At 46.1% G+C, this 24330-nt stretch overlaps 1 protein-coding gene across 1 annotated transcript; it reads right to left on the reverse strand.

Annotated features, from left to right (window-relative positions):
* Positions 1–9994: 9994 nt before the first annotated feature.
* On the reverse strand, positions 9995–11807 carry LOC130540883 (uncharacterized). Its single transcript, XM_057300001.2, has 2 exons — positions 11523–11807; positions 9995–11343 (listed from the first exon to the last, which is right to left on the reverse strand). Exons 1-2 carry the CDS (start codon positions 11657–11659, stop codon positions 11064–11066), a joined length of 417 nt encoding a protein of 138 aa, XP_057155984.1. The 5' UTR covers positions 11660–11807; the 3' UTR covers positions 9995–11063.
* Positions 11808–24330: the final 12523 nt, after the last annotated feature.

The raw sequence follows: 24330 nt of genomic DNA on the forward strand, positions 1-24330 counted from the left end.
CATGCGCAGTGGCAGCGCGTCTCTAGGAATGGGCTGCCAGGCCTATCATTTCACACATGCGCAGTGCACCCCTCCCGAGAGGTTGGCAAATGGCCGCGGACCCGCCAGTTCCCAGGCTTCTTGGGATCCCCTCGAAAAGCCCCCTCGCGAGTATCTGAAGCCATCAGTTCACTGCCAGAAATGAAAACTTCCTGTCACTAGTCACCTGCCGTTTGCTTTTTCAAAACCACCATTTCCGCTGTGCTCTGGGTTGTCACAAATCCTCCTTCACCCCAGGAGCGCCCCTTGGACCCCTGGCCGGTGGCAGGGCCCACACCTGGGTCGGGCCTCTCACGGGGACGCTCCCGCCACTGCAATAAAGAGGAGAAAACGTCCCAGGGGAAAGACCTGACCCTGTTACATTCAGTCAGAAAACAGCCACAGGAAGGGGCTTTGGGAGCTACATCCACCACTCCTCTGACCCGACCCAGGCTGGTTCCCAGGCCTCGGGATCCTAGTGTGAACCTCCGGGCCGTGATTAACGCAGGTCAGCAGGGCCAGAGCGCCCCTTGGTCGCTCCCAGCACATGAGGGAAATTTGTGTGGTGAGGTCAGGGACAGTGTCTGCGTTTCTGCCCTGAATAGGGCTCCCTTGGAAAATCTTTTAATATTTCTTTTTAAAAACAGCCCCATTGGACCACTTTTAATAGTTTGCTGATATAACTAAACAGTGATCATTCTCTTAATTCATGTTTCCATTAAGTTTTTCAGATTAAGTACTCCAAGACTGCACGCTGTTGAAACTGTCATAGGCACAGCCTCAGCTCCCTGCAGGGCAGACACACGAGCAGAATCTCCGTGGGGCATCTTTCTGGAGCATCAATATTACTGCAGGCTTTGGAAGAAACAAATATAAATAATTTCTAAAGTAAAATATGGAACATTTAAGACAAGGCTGGAAAAGTCATCCACCTTTAATAACTATCACCTGTGCCTCACATGGCAGACTTTCTCCAAGAAAAATACTCTAAGGAGAACCTATTTCCATTCTTATAAATAATAAAAATGATAAATCATATCAAGTAAATTGAAAGTCCTGCCCTGCTAGTTTCCTAAATCACAACATGGCCTGGGCATCGTTTTATTTGTATTTTTGCAGGGGGCAGGAGGTGGACCTTTGGATATAAAAATTTGGGTTTTTGAACAATTTTTCGAAGTCTTCAGGTATTCGTTGTTGATTTACTTGTGTACACCATCTAATTCTTCTGTCTCTCTTCTCTCCTCAGACTCAATCATTCCACGGGTCTCTAAGGCTCTGTTTATTTTCTGTAAATTTTGTTGATTTACTTTTGTACCCATTTAATTTTTTCTGTCTCTTACCTTTTGTCAGACTCAGTCATTCCACAGGTCTGTAATGCTCTGTCCATTTTCTTTAAGCTTTTTCTTCTTTTTAACTTCCATCTTCACATCAGATAATTTCTATTGCTTTGTCTTCTGTTTCTGATCTATAGATAAGCTCAAAATTATTGTTTTTACTTTATATTTTTATATTTGGCTACTTTTCATTTCTCTGCTGAGGTTCCACATCTGTTTATTTATGAGAATATTTTCCTTTGCCCCCATGAGCATAGTTATAATACCTGCCTTCAAATTCTTGTCTGCTAGTTACTTCTTGGAGATGTCTACTGCCTGCTTTTTATCTTGTGTAAGTATTATGTTCTCATGTGTCTTCACACATCTCATGGATTTAAAAATTGTGCACCACAGACTGCGTACAAGAGTTATAGAGACTCTGGTTTCTGTTGTGTCCCTTGGAAGAGTGTTGTTTTTTAAAGAGGGTGTTAATTGGGCTGGATTCTAGCTTCAATAGTTATTTCTCCTATGGAGAGCACAGATGAAATCCTCATTCAGTTCTTATATACATATACTCATATATGTATGCAATATAGAAGTGTTTCTAAAATGATATACGTGGGGAAAAGAAAGATCAAAATGGAGTTTTTTGTAAAGGGGGCCTGCCCCTCCACACCTGTGGGTATTTCTCATCAGGTGGAGACGAGAGACTGAGAAAAGAAATAAGACACAAAGACAAAGTATAGAGAAAGAACAGTGGGTCCAGGGGACCTGCGCTCAATGTGCAAGGACCCGCACTGGCTCTGGTCTCTGTGGTCTCTGAGTTCCATCAGTATTTACTGATCACTATTTTTACTATCTTTGCAAGGGGAGTGCAGCAGGAGAACAGGGTGATGGTGGGGAGAAGGTCAGCAGGAAAACATGTGAGCAAAGGAATATGCATCATGAAAAAGTTCAAGGAAAGTTATTGTGCCCTGATGTGCACGTAGGCTAGATTTATGTTTCACTTTACACAAACATCTCAGTGTAGCAAAGAGTAACAGAACAGTATTGCTGCCAGCCTATCTCACCTCCAGCCACAGGGCGGTTTTCTCCTATCTCAGAATAGAATGAATGGGAATGGTCAGCTTTACACAGAGACATTCCATTCCCAGGGACGAGCAGGAGACAGAAGCCTCCCTCTTATCTCAACTGCAAAGAGGCCTCCCTCTTTCACTACTCCTCCTTAGCACAGACCTTTTACAGGTGTTGAGCTAAGGGATGGTAAGGTTTTTCCTTTCCCACGAGGCCATACCTCAGGCTGTCTTGGTTGGGGGAAACCTTGGACAATACCCTTCTTGGGCAGAGGACCCTGCTGCTTTCCAGAGTGCATTGTGCCCCTGGTTACTTGAGAATGGAGAATGGTGATGACTTTTACCAAGCATACTGCCTGCAAACATACTGTTAACAAGGCACATCCTGCACAGCCCTAAATCCCTGAAACCTTGATTCAATACAGCATATGTTTCTGTGGGCACAGGGTTGGGGCTAAAGTTACAGATTAACAGCATCTCAAACCAGAACACTTTTTCTTAGTACAGATCAAAATGGAGTTTCTTATGTCTTCCTTTTCTACATAGACACAGTAACAATCTGATCTCTCTTTCTTTTCCCCACAATATATACTATTTTATCCAGGGTTCACTATTTTTCTCTATGAGAGTGTTAGTTCAGCTAGCTACTTCACCATTAGTGGAATCCAGAACCTCAGTTTTGATTTTTGGATTTAATATGAATGAAATTATATAATATAGATACGTTTACATCAATTTTTATTGCAAGATTATGTTTGTGATATTTATTTACACTGTTGCAGATTTCTATAGTCTGTTCATTTTTAAAAGTCTTTTTTTACATTGTGGTAAAATATACATAAAATTAATTATTTTACAATTTTTTAACGTGCAGCTCAGAGGAAATAATCACACTGACGTTGTTCTGCAACCATCATCCACATTCATAGGGAATTTTATTCATTTTGCAAAACTGAAACTCTGTTCCTGTTAAACAACAGCCCCCCTTTACCTTCCCTTTGGCCCCTGGAAGCTACTCTTCCACTTTGTGTTCCCGTTAATGGAACTACCATAAGTACCTCATATGTGTGGAATCATACAATGTAGTAAAAAATATCATGAGGAAGAATAATACACATTGTATAACATTTATTAATTTAAAAAACTTGTTTTTTAATTTAAATAAACACAGAGATCAGTAGCATATAGAGAAAGACAGATAAAAAAGAAAAAGCAGTTAGAAGGCTGTGTTAAATTTATGACTATGCTGTCTCAAATTCCGGAGCAGTGAGGCCCCTGCCCCAGACACAGGGCTGGTCACGGTGCAGCTGGGAGCCCAGTGCAGCTGTCTGACTCCCAAAGCCCATGCTCAGCCCAAACATCACTGAGCCCTGAGGCACTCTGCCCCTGCCAGCCCAGGCACTCAGTGCCAGTGAGATTCACCATGGCCTGTTCTTGGTCTTTGGGGTGTTGCTGGCCTCCTGGGATGGGGGCTCAGCTGACAGAACAAGTAGGAGTTTCAGGAAATAGTGGCAGCTGTGAGGCTACCAGGAGCCACACCTCAGGCTTCCCACTGCCTGCCCAGGGGTCCCCATGCAACAGGGCCAAATGTTGACCAGGGAGCCATAGCCACAGGCTTTCTGAAGCTGGCCGCAAGATGGAGTCTTCTCCTACCCTCTGCTAATCTGCTACGCTCTCACCCTTTATTCTGACTGTGTCACACTTCATGAACTGGAACCAAACCCCAAATTCTTCTTCAGTTGGAAGATGACAATTATCTCTTGTCACTGAAGCAGCTGCATTTCTTGGAGGATTTTGATCTAGAGACAGACAGAAGGACAGGATTCTGACAGGTCCTGGGTGGAAGATGATAAAGGGAAATTGTGGGGGAGGGAGGAGGCAGAAGCCAGTCTCTGGGGCTTATCCTTTAAGGGGTTCTATCATCCCCTCCAATCCCATGTAGTGCCAACCGGTTCTCAGAGTTGGATATAAACAGTCCCTCCTATAAGAACTTATAATTGATTCTAGTTCCCTAATCAAACCCTCTATTGCAATGGGTCTCCTCCTTCTCTATAAAACAAACCTTCCCAATAAATCCAAGATGCAGAGGATGGAGCCAGGTAGTGTCCTCCCTAGGGTCGTCTCTGACTTTCACATCCCCACCCTCCCTCACAGTGAGGGCCCCAGCGGCTCATCTCACTCCTTTACTTAGTGTGGATTATATTTTCCTAGAAGGTGGACAGCCAAGATCCCTCAGAAGGGCTCCCTGGCCCATGACTAGCCCTCATCCCATGTACTTCCTATGCTGCACCACCACCAGGGCCACCAGGGTCACAGCATGAGCATAAAACAGGACTTGGACCTTCACCAAGTTCTGGGTTCTACAGAAGGGACACTGAGGCTCAGTGAACTTTTGCCCTGATTCTCTGTGATGATAGACAGAAAAACTGAGGATTTGGAAACAAAGAAGGTACTCAACCATGTAGGAACTGCCTGTCTTAGGAGGGGCCCAATTTCTCTCTTCTCCAATGGGCACCACCTAAGGCAGAGGCTGAGCCTCAGCTCTGCAGCTTCACTACTCAAGGAACAGGGTGGTGTCTTTGCTGGAGCCTCCATCACTTATAGATAAGATGGACCTGACACCCCATTCACAGGGGCACCTGGTAGGCTCTCAGGAAAGAAGGTTTGCCAAGTGCTGCAATCTCAGGGCTCAGTCCAGGACTCTGTCCTTTACAAGTTTCAGGATCCTGGTCCCCACCCTGCCTGCTTCTCCCAGTCTCACGCACATTCATATAATCCTCTCTGGGAACTTCCAGCATCTGCATGTCAGTGAGAAGTGTGCCCAGAAAGGGCACAGCTCCTTGTGCCATCAAGGTGGTAGCAATGATGACTACCAATTCTCAGCGTCCCGCACAAGGCCTGTGCTTTGAACTCTCACGAACCCACATCTCCTTGACCCTCCTACCCAAGTTTCCCACTTGGAGCCACCAAGGACCCTCAGCCTCCTTGCCCGAAATCTTTCCCTCCTCTTTCCACAGCTGGCCTCCAAAGACACCAAGAACCTCCTAGTTACTTCTGTGGTGGGATTTTAATAAGTCACAAAGTCAGGTCATCCCCAGCTGCACTCTTCCCCAAATTCACTCTGAGCCAAGCTCTCCCAGTCTCTGCCTCTGGTCTCTCTAATGAAGGCATTCCAAGCACTGTGGGCACAGGTGGGCAGGGCCGGAAGAGGAAGACACTCTGCTCTCTTGATGTGGAGAACTCCAGCTTGCGGGGAGGAGCCTTGTCCTTGACTCCCTGGAGCCCCTCCCTGCCACAGGCCAACTCACCTGCTGCTGCAACCCCATCTGGACTCTCTAAAAACGTCTCCAGTTAGCAGAGTCAGAAACAGGGTCAGTGAGACTGTGCTTCCCTCACAGTTACACCTCTGTTCTCCTGACCTCAAATCTTAAATAACCACCTGAGTCAGCTGGTGCAATGCTCCCACCACCTCCAGTGAGCCCTGATTCTAGATTTACTCCCAGCTCCAACATTCAATGTGTTCGTAACTTTGGACATACAGCCAGGCCTCCCTAAGACTGTTTCCTCATCTGGGAAGTGTGATGGGAACAACACCTTCCTCACAGGTTCTCCCAAGGATTCAGTCACATGTGGCTATCACCATTGTTCTGACCTCTTTCCTCTCAGGAAGAGGTAGCCACAAAAACTCTCAAATTTCCTTCCTCCTTTGCACCTTATCATGACCCTGTGAGGCCTGCACAACAGGCTTCCTGCATTTCCCAGATGAGGAAACAGAGGACCAAAGAGGGCATGACTTGCCCAGGGCCCCATAGGAGAGGCTGGCTCCTCCTCGAACCTGGAGGGCGTGCCGGAGCTACCTTTATGCTACACACCAGCACCACCACTGACCAGGGTCCAATCCTCTGGATTCTATGGGTGTCCGCATCCCAATCCAGGCCCAGCTGTGGTGAAAAAGGGACGTGTTGTCTAGGGAGGCCTTGTTGAGCAGTACCAGCTTGTCCCAGCTTCACTGGAATTGCTATCCCACAAGCTGGGTTTGAGGTCATGCAAAATACTTCACCTCCTTCATGATCCACCAAGGGAGTTTTCCAAACAGAACTCTCTCTTTATCCACTCCCTGCAGTTGGCCTGCCAGTGAAATCATGCCAGTGTGGTAGACAGGTGTCCCACCCCACCCACCAGCTGCCAACCTCCAGTGTCTCTGATACCCAGGGATGATCATGCCCACCTTGGCTAGGCTACTGAGATTCAGGAGGACTTAAACAGATCTTGGCTCAAATGGGTTGCTTCAGCCTTGTGTCCTGGGCCATCTCCCTTGGCCTTCAGAAGGCGCCTGCCAGCCTCAGTGTGCCAAGTACTGACCCTAGTGGTCTCTCCTTGGGGACCACCTCTCACCCACCCTCCATTGCCAGGGCTCCTGCTCAGCCCTTTTCACTTTCCCAGAACAAGCCTGGCTTCACAGACACATGAGATTCTGTGCATTCATCTTTGTGGTGTTCAAAGAAAGAGAATAATTTCCATCTTTTTCTAACTTGACCTACAACCTATTTATTGTGAAGAGGTCCAGGCTGCAGGAGATCTCTACACACCCACCCAGAAGCCCTCAGCCCTTGTTTTAGTACCTTCTTGTTTCACCCTGTTACTAAGTGTTTATGACCTCAAGGAAATTGGGGGAAGCATGAGCAAATGCAATTCCATTGATACCAGTGCTTTGAGGTCAGGGCCAGAAGGGTGAACCTCCCTGGGGTTATACAGAAATTTTATACAGGATAGACATTTCAAGGTTGCTTTGGAGAAATGCAGATAGAACTAACTTTCATAGGTGACAGTATGCAAAAGTTAAGCTTCCTAACAGTCACGAGTTCACAAGTCCCTCTTACTAAATTTGGCAGTGTGTGGTGATGTCCAAATGGCATAATACACATACATCAAATAATTAATAGCATTCATTTTGTGTTAGAAATTGTGCATTTCAGCCAAAAGTTTTTAATACATCATGGATAGTTTCCCATATTGCTTGAGGATTGGAAAAGAGAGCACTTTATGAAATGTCCTTTTGGACACATTTTCATTGAAGTTTCCATATATCAACAGGCAATGAGATGAGTGATAATTGAGCAGCCTCATTGTCTGGGGTGACACTTGAACTTCTTGGTCTCACAACTGAGGAAATCAAGAATGCAGACACGCCAAGGGTGAGGTTAGATCAGAAGTTTAATAGGTGAAAGAGAATAGCTCTCTGCTGCAGAGAGGGATCCTGAAAAAGAGTTGCCATTCTGCAGTGAAATGCAAGGGTTTTTATATATGAGCTAGTGGGAAGGAGTATCTTATCCACATAGGGTGTGAAAAACCTGTTAGGACTAGGTGTGTCATCTGCATAGAGCACAAATTTCTGACAGCCCACATCCCACCCTTTTATTATGCAGGCAGGTTCTTGGCCTGAGCTATTACAAGTTGCTCATCTCTTTCCCACTCTACATGTCCAATGAAGAGGGGAGGAGCCCCTCATGTTGCATGTGTCTGGCCCAAGGTGGGCAGTGCAGCTGCAGGCATCCCTGTCCATGAAAGCTTTCAAGCCTCCTTATCTATGATTGCAGCCTGATCTTACAGAGCTGTTCTTTGTTAAAGAGAAGTGGTGTCTTGGGCTGGTTTTCGTTAGAAGGGGAGTTCTGCCGAGGACTCTTTGCTCTATCTGCCTACCTAGTTTCTTTCTTCATCCACTCTCAATGATAAATATTTGCTTTTAAGGGGATTCTGGGGGTGGGCACAGACAAATTTGGGACCACAAAGTACCTTAGAATAAGAATTCACCCTTCAATCAGCTATAGTGTGAATTGTACATCTATTATATCGGCTTCATGCACTACTCAATATAACAAGAAGGGAAAATGTGTATCTTTTAAAAATCTAGACGACAAACGGACTTTCCACAGATTGTTTGTGTTTTCCTCTTTCTAGAACTTGGTCATTCCACTGTAGATTGTTTTCTCTGGAATCACCAGATGATCAGTAAACCTAGGCTGGTAAGCAGGACATGGTGGATTCCTTGCAGGGGTGGTGTTTTGCAGGGACCCTAAAGGGGCAGCCACTGCAGCCGGCAGGAAAGCCTCAGCAGTGATTCTCTCCAGCGCTGCCCCGGTGGGGTTAGGCATCCACACAAAGTTCTGATTCCCTCTCATGAAGGGCGACCTTGGCCAGGCAAGCCCCAGCCTCCAGGATAAAAAGGGCGGACCAGGGAGCTCTCACCTTCCGGTCTTATCGTGAGCTGTGCCTATAGCCTACACTGGGGCACAACTTCTAGGTGCGTGGATCTGTTCTGGTCTTCCAGGAGGCAGAAGACAACATTTCTCCCTGATTCGCTGCCCTGTTGGCAGGGCCTGGGATGGACTGCAGGTCTGCATGGTGATTTCCAAGTCTCCAGCACCCAGTTGTCCCATTGTGATGACAAGAGGGATGGCCAGAAGTACCGGGGTGAGGAAAACAGAGGGCTACCAGGAGAAGGGGAGCTTCCAGAAAGAGGCCCACTGCAAATGCTTAGTGCCTGGGTGGGCACGGGGATTGCTGGCTGCAGCTTGGGGGCAAGGCCACAGACCCTGCTGCTGGTCACCAGATAACCACCCCCTGCCAGAGGTCACCAGGGATTCTGTGAAAGCCTTCGGAAATGATAAATGCAAACCTTCGGAAATGATCAGCCACAGCCTTTGATCCAGGCTGCTGAGGGGAGCAAGGAGCCACGCCGAGTACCCCTTGGACTGCAGCCTGTGAATGCAGCCTGGGTCTGGGGCACCAGTGGAAGTACAGCCCATGCCTCCACCGCCCTTGCCCTCTCCTGCCTCGCTCCTTGTCTGGTTGTGGCAAGATTGTAACGGCCTGTTCTCTGTCCCGCTTGAGAAGTGTGCAAGGTTGGGGAGGCAGATCAGAGGGATGTGATCGCCAAGAGCCCTGCTCCTTTGTTGGGCACTGCGAGGAGACAGGACAGAGGTGTTCATTTTGTTCTGCTCAGAGAGGAGAGGAGAGGCCAAAGCTCATGACACTGTCTTTTTAGGGGGCCTCCCATTCAAATTCTACCCTGTCTCCACTGTCCTACACTTGTGCAGACTGAGGAGATAAGGCTCTGGTAGATGGGCGTGGCCACAGAAGTCCGCATGCCCACCTTGACAGACCCACAGACTGACAGCACTAGGGTCCACACCTGCAGAGGCTCCCTCCATCTGCCGGGCAGTGGACTCCCACATTCGCAGTAGGCAGCTCTTCTGCCCTATCCACGGGCAGCCGCCTTCCTCCAGTGACTAAGATCCTCAGGGCTGATCAGGGACCCCCTGCCCCACTGTCAGCAAGGCTGCTGAGATTCAGGGCCAACTGGACAGATCTTTGGCTCAGATGAGCCGCTTGAGCCTTCAGTGTTCTGGGCCGTCTTTTCTGGCCTTCAGAAGGCCTTTGCCAGCCTGAGTGGGCCAGGCCCTGACCGTGGCTGCATCTCCCTGGGAGCCCCATCTCAACTGCCCTCCATCCCCAGTGCTCCTGCTCAGTGCTTCCCACTTTCCCAAGACAAGCTGGCTCCAACAGGCATGTCTAGACCCTGTGTGTTTCTCTTTATGGTGGGCAAAGAAAGAAGGATTTCCATTTTCTTTTTATTTTTTCTAACTTTACCTATAACTTATTTATTGTAAAAAGTCTTAGGCTGCCGGAGCCCTGACTCACCCACCCAGGAGGCCCCAGCCATTATTTCAGTACCTTTCCAACCCACCATGTCACTAAATATTTCCACCCTTAACAAAATAGGGAGAAACACGAGCAAGTGCAAATCCACTGGCACCAGAGCTGTGAAGGTGGGTCCAGAACGTCATGCTCATTAGGATTCTACAGGAATTCCATAGAAATAAACAACTCAAGGTTTGTTTGGACAGACTGGCATGGAGAAGTAACTTTGATAGGTTCCGGTACACAGACATTAAGCTTCCCAACAGCCATGAGTTTACAGATTCCTCTTCCTGAATTTGGCCATGTTTTTTCGATGTGTAAATTGCCATCATGGCCACACATATGTAGAATAGTTTATACCATTCATTTTTGTATTACTAATTGCTCAATTTGGCCGACAGTGCTTCATACATCATGGTTGGTTTCCAACCTTTCTTGAAAATTGGAAGTGATGGCCTTTTATGGAATGTTGTTTTTGACACACTTCCATCCAAGGCTTTGTGTCCCCACAGTGCTAAGAAGACAAGTAGTCATCACTCCCATTTTGAGGGGGTCAGGGGAAGCAGACACAATTTGAGAATACAAAGTACCTTGGAATCAGATTTCACCTTTCAATCAGTTTTAGTGTAAATTGCACATCCATTAGAATAGCCTGTTCATGCTTTCTTAAGATTTCAAGGAGGGACAATTGTCACCTTTGAAAAATCAAAGTGATCAATGGACATCCCTCAGATGTTTGTTTGTTTGTGGCGCTTGGTCATGCCATTGTAGATCATTTCTTTTGGAATCACTGGGTGATGAGAATCCCCAGGCTGGAGAGCTGGGCACCGCGGAGTCCCTGTGGGAGAAGTGTTATTGCGGTCGCTAAAGTGACAGACACTGCAGCCCGCGGGAAAGCAGCATCCGCGATTCTCTCTGGCGCAACTCGGGTCCTAGGTGAGGCAGCCAGTCCAACAGCTTATTCTGTGTGTGGAAGGGCGAACCTGGGCCTCCGCGCGGCTTCAGCTTCTAGGAAACAGGCAAGGGCCAGGGAAAGCCTTATACGTTTACCGCGGCGGTGTGTGGGGCCTGCATCCGCCACTGGGTGCCCCACTTCTTCCTGCAGTGCTGGGTCCTGTTCCATTCCTTCTAGAGGCTTCAGAGGACTTTCCTCTCTGACTGCCGGCATGTCTGCCTGGATGCTGCAGGACCCCCCACATCTGTGGATTTTCTGAGTCTCTATAGTGCCAGGTGCCCCACTGTGACAAGGAGGATGAACAAAAGTAGGAGATTAGAGCCGTGAGGGAAAAAAAAGCAGGAGAGATGATGTAGGGGGGAAGTCTGATGGTACTGCCTCTAACATGGAGGCTGCTGGTGCCGCTCGGGCAGGGCTGGTCGCTGCCAGGACGAAGTGATCTGCTGTGCTGAAGATTCTCACCGTGTCCACGCGTTCCCCTTCGGGGACGCCTCGGTAACCAGCTGAAGCACTGGTTCCGCGTCCGGAACAAAGACTGCGGACCCTGGCGCGGGCTTCAGCCTGCAGGACATAAGCGTGAGCCATGGAGCACCCCACATGTCTAGGTTGTTGTGGGCTGGACCTGCAGCCCCCACTGGGCTCCTGACTTCTTCCTGGAGTGCGGGGGTTTTGTTCTGTTCATTCTGGATGCGGCAGATTACTTTCCTTCTGGTCTTCCTGCACGGTCGCCTGACCTTTGCAGGACCCAAGATCAGTGGGGTTCCCGGGTCTCCATGGTGTCAGGCGCCCCATTGTGACGACAAGGAGGATGACCAAAACTATGCCAGTGGTTGAGGAAGAAGATAAGGAGGAGGAGTGGAGCTGCAGGGAGGAGGCTCGACAGGATCGCCTCCAGCCTGGGGCAGCTGGGTTGGCGAGGCGGAGGCTGGTTGCTGCCCTGGCGGGCGAGGTGATAAACCATGTTGAAGAATGCCATTATCCCCACCTCCAGCTGGGGGCGCCTGGGCGTATCTGAAAACCTTGGGGGAAGTGTTCACGTTTTTGGCGCTTAAGAAAAGGAAGAAGCGGCAGCTAGCTGCAGAGGCTGTTCCAGGCCTTCCAGCGACATCGCAGAACCTGCACCGAGTGCCACTTGGACCGCAGTCTGGACCTGAAGCCTTGGGCCGGGGCACCCGTAGGAGCTCAGCCCTCACCGCTCCCTCCCTCTTTGGATTCTCTTCTCCCCGAGCTTGGCCAGAGTTCAGGTCTCCTGGTTTCTGGTCTGCCCGGTAAGAGTGCAGGAGTGGAGAGGTGAGGAGGGGGAGTTAGGAGCCTTGTTCCGGTTCTCAGCATAGTGAGAAGTCTGAAAAGAGGTGATGATCTGGTTGTGCTTGAAGGGGAGAGGCCAAAGCCCAGGACATTCCGCCTTTTTAGGGGATTTACCTTTCAAGCCCTATTTGGTCTCCACTAGCCTTTGCTTCTGAGGATGAAGGAGTTGAGCCTCTGTTACATGGATGTCTACAGAGATCATAACCCTTGCCCTGAACGACCGAGAGACTGATAGCTCTAGGGCCAGCACCTGAGAAGCCTGTAGCCTGCCTGCCAGTGGACTCGTGTATCCAGAGTAGACAGCCCTCCTGACCCCCCTGCTGGCTGCCTGCCTCTAGTGTCTTTGATTCCTGCAGCTGGCCAGGCCTTCCTTGCAAGTGACGCTGAGATTCAGCAGTTTGTGCACAGATCAGATTGGCTGCTTGAGTCTTTGGCATCCTGAGCCATCTCCCTTGGGCCTTCAGAAGGGCTATGTCATCCTCGGTGGGCATGGCCTGGATCCTGTGACCTCTCCATGGGTGTCCAGTCTCACTCACCCTGCCTTCAATCACCCGCTCAGCCTTTCCGGCTTTTTGGGGACAAGCCCCGATCCACCAGACACGTCTATTACCTGTGTGTTTCTTTTAGCAGTGTTCAAAGAAAGAGATCTATTTCCATTTTTTCTCCCATAACTTGGCATCTAACTCATTCATCATAATATAAGCTTGACGGGTAGATATGCCTGTAAATGTGTGCCCAAATGCTTACTGTGGGAAAGAGGTCTGCCTCCTGCTAAGCTGATTTCCTGGTGAGCTCTGGGAAATTCTTCCTGACTGATAGGTTGTTTCAGCATTGCAGTCTTGCTCTTTCTGTGGATCCAGATTCGGAAAAGATTGTGCCTTTTGGTGAAACTCCTGAATCTACAGGAGATAATCGAAAAGGCTGAAGGTCTGTGCAGATGGCTGGTGCTGCTGCTCAAGCAGAAAGAGCAACTTCTTTGTGGCTTGTGTCTGCTCCCAACACAGGAGAGACTTGGGGTGTCCAGTCAGCTGTGGTGCTCCTACTTTGGATTCTCATTGAAGCTGAGGCTTCCTCTTTAAGGACACACCTGCCAGGCCAGCATGCTCATGGTCCTTGTCCTCCTGGCACATTCTTTGGTACAGAGGTTAAGATCCTGATGATGTGAGAGTGTGCCTCCTAGAGTTGGTCCTGTTGACACATGGCCCCTGAGTGCCACGGAGGTTTGGAGATCTCTTTTGTATGCAGGGCCTGGATGAGCTGGTGCATTGCCACCCTTGATGCCTGACTTGGGCAGCCCACAGAGGGATCCCAGGGACCATAAGATGTGTATGGTAGAGGAAGAACTGGTACAACTGACCCTTTGCTGGTGAATGGATTGAAGGCAGGAAGAAGATAGGTTCTTCTTGGATAGATGTACAGGTGGCCTTGCTGCAGCTGAACAGTCAGGTGAAGCCTCTCACTTAGGCCTAGTGCTGGAGAATTTACAGACCCACTTCTGCTCTAGCCTGCATGACTGATCCTTTGATCTGACACCAGATCTGAATTCTGGACTCTGGAATGCCTGTCTGTTTCACCAGTTTCTCTTTGGTGGTGATGCTAGGAAAGCAATTTTTCTCAAAGGCTTGGATGTGGACACTGGTCTGGTATCTAATAATTGCTGCCCACTTTTTCCTGACTTCTTGGGAGACGCATTCATGAGTCCAAAGCTGAGGTCAAAATCACTTCTGTCTTATCTGACATTATCTCTCAAAGCAAATCTGGATTCTAGCCTCCAGAATGCCCATTTCTTGGGCCAGTTTTTCACTGGTAAATCTGCAAGGGTACAGGTTCCATTTAAACCATGCTGGTTGGGTATCCTTTTGACTTGGCATAAAATACTTCTCCTTCATTATGATTCACTTGGGTGAAAGCCAACAGAAAGTCTGGAAAGATCCACTGTGAAAAGATTTCATCTGGACTCCACAGACACCGCTGGCCAGCTCTCACTTGCACAGGATTTCCGCACACCGAGCCAGCCCCAGCCCTTGCTTCAATATTTTCCCACTCCAGCTCATTAAACATTTTAGTTTTTTGTTATATATTTAAGACACTGAAGAAAGCATAGAAAACCAGCAAAAATTGAATTTTGCTAGAATTTAAGTTTGAGAGCAGCCCGCAAGAGGAACACATTGAGCGGGTAGACATGTTGTGCTTTTTAATTTTTTTCCTGTAAGATAGTCAACAATAATTAATTTGAACAAGAAAAAAATGGTTGTCATACATATATAAAAGTAAAGTCTAGAAAAATAAAAAGTTTTTGTTTTGACTTAATTCAGATTATATAAAAATAGAAATCACAGTATTTGTTTTTACGTATTTTGAAAATTAAATAACCTTGAAATGATAAAGTGCAGAAAATAATGTGAATAATAATGTTGAGTTTTCTAGTCCCTCTTCTGATCCTTCATCCTGGTAGCTTATATCCTGTTTTGCTGCATAATAAATAATTTTATTCTCACCTTTGGGAAATACCAAATTTGGAGTGTCTGTAGTGAGTTTATTTCTGGTTTTTATAGTTACACACCTGGAAGTTGGACAAACCCCACATTGATTTGACATCATTGTGATTAGTCAGTCGGTATGTAAAGGGAGCACCTACTTCTTAGTTTGGTTACTCCCTTGGATGGTTTCCTGTATTTAATTTTGCTACTGGGAAGTATTTACATTTCCCTTTCAATTATTTTCAGAATTCAGATATTCTTGTAACTTCTTGAGGAGTTTTAGTGGTCTTACTTAAAGTTTTTACAATATATATTATTTTTTCCTCAGGGTACACATGTGTGAAATATTTCACACAGATATTTTGTAATGGATAACAATATTTTATGAGAAATTGTAAAGTTCTTCACTTGGAACATTGCTCTCCCTCAGATATACCATATGCAGGTAATAATTTGAACAGAAAGATTTTTTTAATATATAACATTTTATTCTGTTTTTTTTTTTTTGCAAATTTCTGAAAAGATAGCTATCATTGCAGTTAATAGTACCTATACATAGTCAGAATTTCTGTTTTCATGGAACACTTTAAGCTGATAGAGTGGAATTATTTACCTGAACTGAAGTTTCTTGGCTCCAATCACCAGGCTTCCTTTTTAGCATGTACCTGATTGTAAAAATAATCTCAATCTAGATTTATCACTTAATGCAGAAGTAAATTAGAAGGAACTGAAATAAAATTTGTATGTGGCTAGGTATTACTGATTAATCACACATTAATTCACAGTTGCTACTTTCATTTCACAAAGTCTAGAAAATATGACCTTCATGAATAACTTTATGACCTTCATAAAGTTAATGACATTTTTTGGCCTAAAACATTACTATTTTAAATAACTTTTTCATAAGTTGAAAAACAATGTGTATCTCATGTTCACTAGTAAAGAATGTTGTTTATTTATTACTGTGCCTAATTAGTCACACTTTTAAATAGTTATTTTTCTTTATGCTCATTTATGTGTTATATATCAAAACATTTCATTTCTATGATGGTTTTAATGTCACCTAATAAGATTGTAAATATATCAATTGTTTTCTTGTCAATAAATACTGTGGTATATATTTTAATCTACTAGGTATTAAATCTGTATGTACAAGCCTGGGCAACATAAGAGACAACCATCTGTATAAAACAATAAAAAATTAGGTGTAGAGATGTGCACCTGTAGTTGCAGCTACTCAAAGGGCTAAGAATCACTTCAGCACAGGAGGTTGAGGTGGCAGTGAGCACTGATTACACCACTGCACTCCAGCCTGCATGACAGAACAAGACCCTGTCTCTAAAAAAAAATTTTTTTGAATATGTGTAAATGACTTAGAATAGTAACTAACACATTGTATTGACTAAATAACTACTTAGTACTTTGATTTATCAAATTATTTTTGTTCATACCATTCATTATTTATTATGTTGTTGAATATTTGTTCTTATTAAAATTTGTTATTCTCTCTTATCTAAATATTGATGAAAAACTGTGGGCTGTGTTGATTTATCCGAAGCCAAATGGCATCCTTCACTAATTTTCTTTCTATTTAATAACTCATTTGATTATGCAATAATATGATTATTATGTACAGGCAGTTATCATCATATTCTTCATCTTCTGACAGAGGAAAATTTGAGTCATTCATTAATTAAACCAAAGCCTCAATCTCCTACATTTAACTGCCTGAATCTTGCATGTCAACTGCTTAGAAAATATAAAAATATAATACTACACATAAGAAATAAATACCTTGATAGACACAAATTATCAAAGTGAATCCAAGAAGAAATAGAATATAGAAATATGCATATAATAAATAGATACAATTAACTAAAAATCTTTCACAAAGAGAAGTCCATAGCCACATGAGCTAATTGACAAATTCTACCAAACATTTAGTGAAAAATTAATACCAACTCTTCACAAACGTTTTCAGAAAATAGAACACTATGGGGAACACTTCCCAATTTATTCTATGAGGCCAGTGTACTCTGATACTAAAGCCAAACAAAAGCAGCAGGAGTAAAGAAAATTGTAAATGAATATCCCTGATAAACAAACACAGATATCCTCAAAAAATACTAGTGAGCTGAATCCAGTAATATATTAAAATGATTGTACACCATGGCCACATGGAATTATTTCACAAATGTAATATTGACCTAACACTCAAAAATCAATGTAATACACAAAAATAATATGATAAGCAACAACAAAAACATCCTTTTAATAGACACAGAAAAGCATCTGACAAATTCAGTGCTCAATCGAGATTAATCTCCCTGGAAACTAAGAATACAAAAAACTAAAACTTCCAAGATCTGCTAAAGGGAATCAACAAAAAACCTACAGCTAACATCATACTGGTAAAAATATTGGCTGTTTGTGCTTGACATTTGAGAACAAGATAAGAATGTACACTAGACCACTCTATTCATCGTAGAACAAGATGTATCACCCAGGGAAATGCATAAGAAAAATAAACAAAATTCTCCATATTTGAAGAGCTTAGAATTGTCTTCTATTGCATATGACATAAACTTGTATATAAACATTTGTAAGGAATTCACAAAAGCCCACTAGAGTCAATAATGAGTTCAGCAATTTCACAAGATACAAGACCAATATACAAACTTTAAGTGTACATTTACATACTAACAATGAGAAACCCGAAAGTGAATTAAGAAAACAATTTCAGGCCAGGCATGGTTGTTCACATCTGTAACCTTAGCTTTTTGGGAGGCCAAGGTTGGAGGATCATTTGAGCTCAAGGGTTTGAGACAAGCCTAGGAAACACAGTGAGATGCTGTCTCTACAAAAAAAAAATTAAAAATTAGTCAGGCATGGTGGTGCACACCTGTAGTCCCAGCTACTCAGGAGGTTGAAATAGGAGAATGGCTTCAGCCTGGGAGGCTGAGACTGCAGTGAGCCATAGTCATGCCACTGCACTGCAGCCTGGGCCACAGAGTGAGACTGTCTTTCTCTTTATAAAATAATAATAATAATAATAAACATTTTTGTTGGTGATGGTATCAAAAATAAAGAAATATTGAGGAGTGAATTTACCAAATCAAGCATAAGCCTTTTATAATGAAAGAACTGTTAAAATATTTTTTTAAATTTGAATAGACATCAATGTTCATTTAGTTTACATTCCTTTACTAGCAAGTGTATCAGTTTAAGCTTGACAGAAAAAAATGTATTTTAGCATTATTTTCATTATTAATGAATATAGGTTAATAAAACTCATAAATACAAAAATAACTAATTCTACATATTCAAGAATAGCCCATCCAAATTTGTTTTCATTTTACCTCTATAATTCAAATACACTTTGTCGCATTATTTTACGGTGGATCTTAAGATAAAATCATACTCGTTAAATATGTGAGATTAATTATAAGTTCACCCATAAGGTTTTTAGTCAGTGTAGGAATTCAGACAGTGCAGAGTTGCAGAGGGTAAAGCAAATGTTTCTGAAAGGATTATTAGGGACAAGAGTGACCGGAGTGATTCCCATTAGTATTGACTGACACATATATTCTTACTTTAGGATAAACTGCATCTAATTTTGGACTTTGGTTAATAGTAGTGCTATATGAACCAATAGCAGGTTTGTATCCAGAATTGCTAACTGCTGAAGATGTTGTCTCCTGGCTGGTGACATAATTTTGTCTTTCATAGGCTACTTTAAAATCTAAAATCTAAATCTAAATCTAAAATCTATAATTCTGGTAAATTTTATTAAAGTGGAGCCTCCACCCTGCCCCCAGCCCTGCGCATGGCCAGGAGTGGCACCCACCTTGAGCATGGTGATGTAGGACATGCCAATGGGCCCATCCTGCTGTCACTTACCTCTCCACGCTGTCACAGTACACCCTGCAGCAGAACTGCTCCTCCCAGCCCAGCACCACCTTGTGGTTGGTGGCAGCCCCGCAGGCACACTGGATCTGTGAGGAGAACACTTGGCATAGGCAGGCCAGGGCGGAGCTCAGTCCTCACCCCGCCTGTCCAGCATGTATGTCTATTGGGCGCTGTCAAACTTGTCCTCCATGACAAGTTCAACTAGTGGAGTACCAGCAGTTTCAGAGCACCATGGTTTTCATGACACCAATCCACTGCTGATGTCACAGCTCACTGTGGAAGGGCGAGTGAGCAATGGCAGACCCCACTCCCCAACCTCCCCCACCAGGCCCACCTTGATTCCCTGATGTGATGCTGTCAATGGAACTCCTTGCCCTTCTTCAGCCAGGAGATGGAGGAAGTGGGATTGCTGGTAGACAGGCGGTGAAAATGAAGAGTTTTGCTGCTTCTTGTCCTCGAGTCCAGCAAGGAGCCCTTCCCAGTGAATGTGCACGTGAAGGCCATAAGGTACATGAAGGCAGGAAGCAGAGGCCCATTTGACCCAATCCATCTTCTGAGGCTGCCCCTGCTAATACCTCAGCCTCTTTTCCCTATTGTGTAGGGAGAGTGTTTCAAGGACCCCTACCTGGGCTGAATGAGGCTCCCAGGGGCCTTGACACCTTGTAAGCCTGCCCCCAACATTCTCAGCACTGAGATGTGTGTCCCCCACCTCTAATTCCCCCAAAAGGCTGCTCCTTCTGAGAGGTCCAGAGTGCTCCCAGCTGGCCTGGGACCCATCAGGAAATAAGGACATCTCCCAGCAGGGAGCACCTACCACCTAGGCAGTACCCTTCCTTTCTCTTCCCTTCCACCAAGGGGGAAGCCCAGAACCCAGGGGGAAGCCCAGCTGGGTGGAGGAGCCTGGACAGGCCTTGGGAGCAGTTGGCCAATAGAGAGAGCCCAGCTACCTGAAGAATCTGGAGCCTCAGAGCCAGGTGGGCTGCATCAGCCCGCTAGAATTGAGACCCCAGGCCACCTTCTGCATAGCTCCAGGGCCTGAAAAGCACCCACTGACGGTGACATCCTGGAGGCCCCACCTCCCCCATTCAGAAGCCCAGGGCTGATGCCACCTTCTCCCTCACAGCTCAACTACTTTGTCACATTCCTTGAGGCTGGGATAAGAGCTGCCTTCCTGCCAGGACTCCTGGGGAACCTGCGCCAGCATCCCCTAGAAGGGATGCACTAGGCCCTTAGAACAGATGAGGAAGTCAGCCCTTCTCCACAGAGACCTCCCTGCCATCCCCTCACAAGGATATGCCCATCTCTCAGAGGAGGACACCAAGGCACATGTGGAAACAGTGTGAACAGATGCTGGAAAAAGCTACCTCCCAGAGCTCTGAGCTGCCCTCCTTGGCCTCCCAGGGTGGAGATTAGAAGACCCCTGGGGTGTTGGAGGCAGCCCAGTAGGCTGTGGCAGAAATGGTTCCCAGAAAAAGAAGATCACAAGGACTCAATGCTGCCCACTGCCAGATGGTGCCTTCTGATGGGCCCTCCAGTGACCCGCAGCCTGAGCCCACGCAGAGCAGACATCGAACTCCTGCCTGGAATGGCCAAGCAGGCAGGGGCAAGCAGGGACTCGGGGTGAGGGCACAGGAGTGTGTGCTCTGGACCAGGACTCAGGCAGAGGCAGAGCCAGAACATGTTCATCATCTCTGAGCATTCTTTCCTCCCCATATTTGCTTCCCCCCTGGGATCTGCTCCCCAGGTCTCCCCCTTCTTTGTCTTTCTGGCTGGTTCCTCCTCACCTCCTTGCCCATTCACCCCAGAGGGGCCAAGCCTCAGCCCACACACCACTCTCCCCAAGTTGTAGCTGCCCACCCATGTCCATCCCATCGTGATCTATCTGTATGAGCACATCTTTTGGCTCCTCTAAAACCAGAAGCCCCACCTCTCTGATGGGTCCCTCTATGGCTGGGCAAAGTCCACCTGCCACTGTTCCAGGCCTAAATGCCTGGGCATGGTCCCCGTGACTGCTCTCTCACATGCACAGACCATTCTCATGGAAATGCCACTGGCACCCCCTTTACAGCCCCCACAGTAACCCTCCCCTCCCACTGGGCTGTGACTGTCACCTCCTCATGCCTTTAACTCCTTAGTCCACTCACCCCATGGTCACTGCCTGAGCCCACATGCCCTGTTGTACTCATACCTGAGGTGGCCCACCTCACCCAGAGCCAATACCAATGTCCCCAATACCAATGGCATGAGGAGGCCAGCCCTGGACTTCTCACCACACCTGGAGCCCCAGAGCCCTGTGTCTCAGTCTCCCCATCTTTAGCACGGGTATCACCTCTCATCTCCAGCCTGCAACCCAGAGCCCAGGGCCAGGCATCCAGAGCCATATGGATGACCCAGCCTCTGCTTCACCCTGAGGGGACCCCAACCCAAGGTATTACCTCAGGAAAGTCATTCTAGAGACCTTGGTTCCTCACCCACTTGTTGAGGAGAGTGCTTGGTGGGTGGGAAGCAGGCCATACCCCTGGCCAGCCTTGTGCCTGGAATCTGGTCTCACCTGTGTCTTAGCCTCATCCTTCCATCTTTCTCACTTCCCAGTGATGGAGCATCTGCATTGCAGGAGAGGATGTGAGTGGGTGTGGCCAGCAATGCAGGAGAGGATTGAGTGGGTGTGGCCAGCAATGCAGGAGAGGATGTGAGTGGGTGTGGCCTGCAATGGCCCACATCCAGGTGCCAGCTGTTTCTCAGCTGAAAGAAAGGTCTTTTTCTCCTGAGACTCAGCCTCTGACCTGCCCCAGGAGGACCCTAGGTGTCCCTCACAGGTGGGGCAGGGATCCTCATTCAGACAGCACCTCCTGGGGGTGCCCTCCTCTCTACTGACACCTTCAAGGCCCTTGGGGCAAAGGGTGAAGCAGCCACACACGCCAAGACCCCCAGGCCACATATGGTCCCCTCCGCCACTCAGGAAGCTAAGCAGCCCCCTCCTCCTTCCAGCCTGGCATGGCCCCAGCAGGTGCTTACCTGCTTACACACTCAAGGGGCACAGCATGTGCTGTGTGAGCTGATTGCAGCAGCTGTTGGCCCCAGCATCTTTGGGGAAGATTTTCAGCACCTGCAAATGCTGGAGCCCAACCAGGATGTGGTCCACAACACAAGCCCTGAGCCAATCTTGACTCAGACAGTGGGTCCCGTGGGATCATCTCTGGGCAGGTTACCCCATCAGTTCCATGGTGTTCCTGCTGCCAAATGCGAATTGCTTCTGCAGGCCCTGCTCAGGCTCTGGGACCTCTGTGGGTGAGTCAGATGACCCTAGGCAGGCAACCGAAAATGGGTCTCAGCAGAACTCAACACCCCCACAGAAAGCTTCATGGCACCCCCACTTTCCAGACACACCAGTGGAGACCACAGCAGGCCCTGAGTGAGGAAATATTTGACACAGAGCCTGGAATCTCACCAGACAACCCTCAAAACAGGGGCTGGAAACTGTCCCCATAAAGGCGCAGTGGTCAGTATTTTCAGATTTGCCAACTGGTCTCTGTCTCAAAGACTCAAATCTGCAGTTGAGCATGAGAAACCTTTTGCAGACAACTTGTGAATGAATGGGCATGGCTGCACTTCCAAAATACTTACTTATGGACACAAAGGGTTTATTTTATTTTTATTTTTTATTTTTCTATAAGTTATTGGGGTACAGATGGTATTTGGTTACATGAGTAAGTTTTTTAGTGGTGATTTGTGAGATTCTGGTGCACCCATCACCAAGTAGTATACACTGCACCATGTTTATGGTCTTTTATTTCTTGCCTCCCTCCCACTCTTACCCCCAAGTCCCCAAAGTCCATTGTATCATTCTTGTGCCCAATTTTTTTTTAATTATACTTTAAGTTTTAGGGTACATGTGCACATTGTGCAGGTTAGTTACATATGTATACATGTGCCATGCTGGTGCGCTGCATCCACTAACTCGTCATCTAGCATTAGGTATATCTCCCAATGCTATCCCTCCCCCCTCCCCACTCCCCACCACAGTCCCCAGAGTGTGATATTCCCCTTCCTGTGTCCATGTGATCTCATTGTTCAATTCCCACCTATGAGTGAGAATATGCGGTGTTTGGTTTTTTGTTCTTGCGATAGTTTACTGAGAATGATGATTTCCAATTTCATCCATGTCCCTACAAAGGACATGAACTCATCATTTTTTATGGCTGCATAGTATTCCATGGTGTATATGTGCCACATTTTCTTAATCCAGTCTATCATTGTTGGACATTTGGGTTGGTTCCAAGTCTTTGCTATTGTGAATAGTGCCGCAATAAACATATGTGTGCATGTGTCTTTATAGCAGCATGATTTATAGTCCTTTGGGTATATACCCAGTAATGGGATGGCTGGATCAAATGGTATTTCTAGTTCTAGATCCCTGAGGAATCGCCACACTGACTTCCACAATGGTTGAACTAGTTTACAGTCCAACCAACAGTGTAAAAGTGTTCCTATTTCTCCACATCCTCTCCAGCACCTGTTGTTTCCTGACTTTTTAATGATTGCCATTCTAACTGGTGTGAGATGATATCTCATAGTGGTTTTGATTTGCATTTCTCTGATGGCCAGTGATGATGAGCATTTTTCATGTGTTTTTTGGCTGCATAAATGTCTTCTTTTGAGAAGTGTCTGTTCATGTCCTTCGCCCACTTTTTGATGGGGTTGTTTGTTTTTTTCTTGTAAATTTGTTTGAGTTCATTGTAGATTCTGGATATTAGCCGTTTGTCAGATGAGTAGGTTGCGAAAATTTTCTCCCATTTTGTAGGTTGCCTGTTCACTCTGATGGTAGTTTCTTTTGCTGTGCAGAAGCTCTTTAGTTTAATGAGATCCCATTTGTCAATTTTGGCTTTTGTTGCCATTGCTTTTGGTGTTTTGGACATGAAGTCCTTGCCCACGCCTATGTCCTGAATGGTAATGCCTAGGTTTTCTTCTAGGGTTTTTATGGTTTTAGGTCTAACGTTTAAATCTTTAATCCACCTTGAATTGATTTTTGTATAAGGTGTAAGGAAGGGATCCAGTTTCAGCTTTCTACATATGGCTAGCCAGTTTTCCCAGCACCATTTATTAAATAGGGAATCCTTTCCCCATTGCTTGTTTTTCTCAGGTTTGTCAAAGATCAGATAGTTGTAGGTAAGCGGCGTTATTTCTGAGGGCTCTGTTCTGTTCCATTGATCTATATCTCTGTTTTGGTACCAGTACCATGCTGTTTTGGTTACTGTAGCCTTGTAGTATAGTTTGAAGTCAGGTAGTGTGATGCCTCCAGCTTTGTTCTTTTGGCTTAGGATTGACTTGGCGATGCGGGCTCTTTTTTGGTTCCATATGAACTTTAAAGTAGTTTTTTCCAATTCTGTGAAGAAAGTCATTGGTAGCTTGATGGGGATGGCATTGAATCTGTAAATTACCTCGGGCAGTATGGCCATTTTCACGATATTGATTCTTCCTACCCATGAGCAAGGAATGTTCTTCCATTTGTTTGTATCCTCTTTTATTTCCTTGAGCAGTGGTTTGTAGTTCTCCTTGAAGAGGTCCTTCCCATC

The sequence above is a fragment of the Pan paniscus genome, chromosome 18 (genome assembly GCF_029289425.2).
Source record: "Pan paniscus chromosome 18, NHGRI_mPanPan1-v2.0_pri, whole genome shotgun sequence".
NCBI classification, from domain to species: Eukaryota; Metazoa; Chordata; class Mammalia; order Primates; family Hominidae; genus Pan; species Pan paniscus.

Excerpts from the sequence above, each read along its gene's own strand:
- LOC130540883 (XM_057300001.2), bottom strand. The coding sequence starts at position 11,659 with ATGTGGGGTGCTCCATGGCTCACGCTTATGTCCTGCAGGCTGAAGCCC. Across the intron at positions 11,344-11,522 it reads AAGGGGAACGCGTGGACACG|TGGGGCACCTGGCACTATAG; the intron begins GTGAGAATCTTC and ends TCCTTGTCACAG.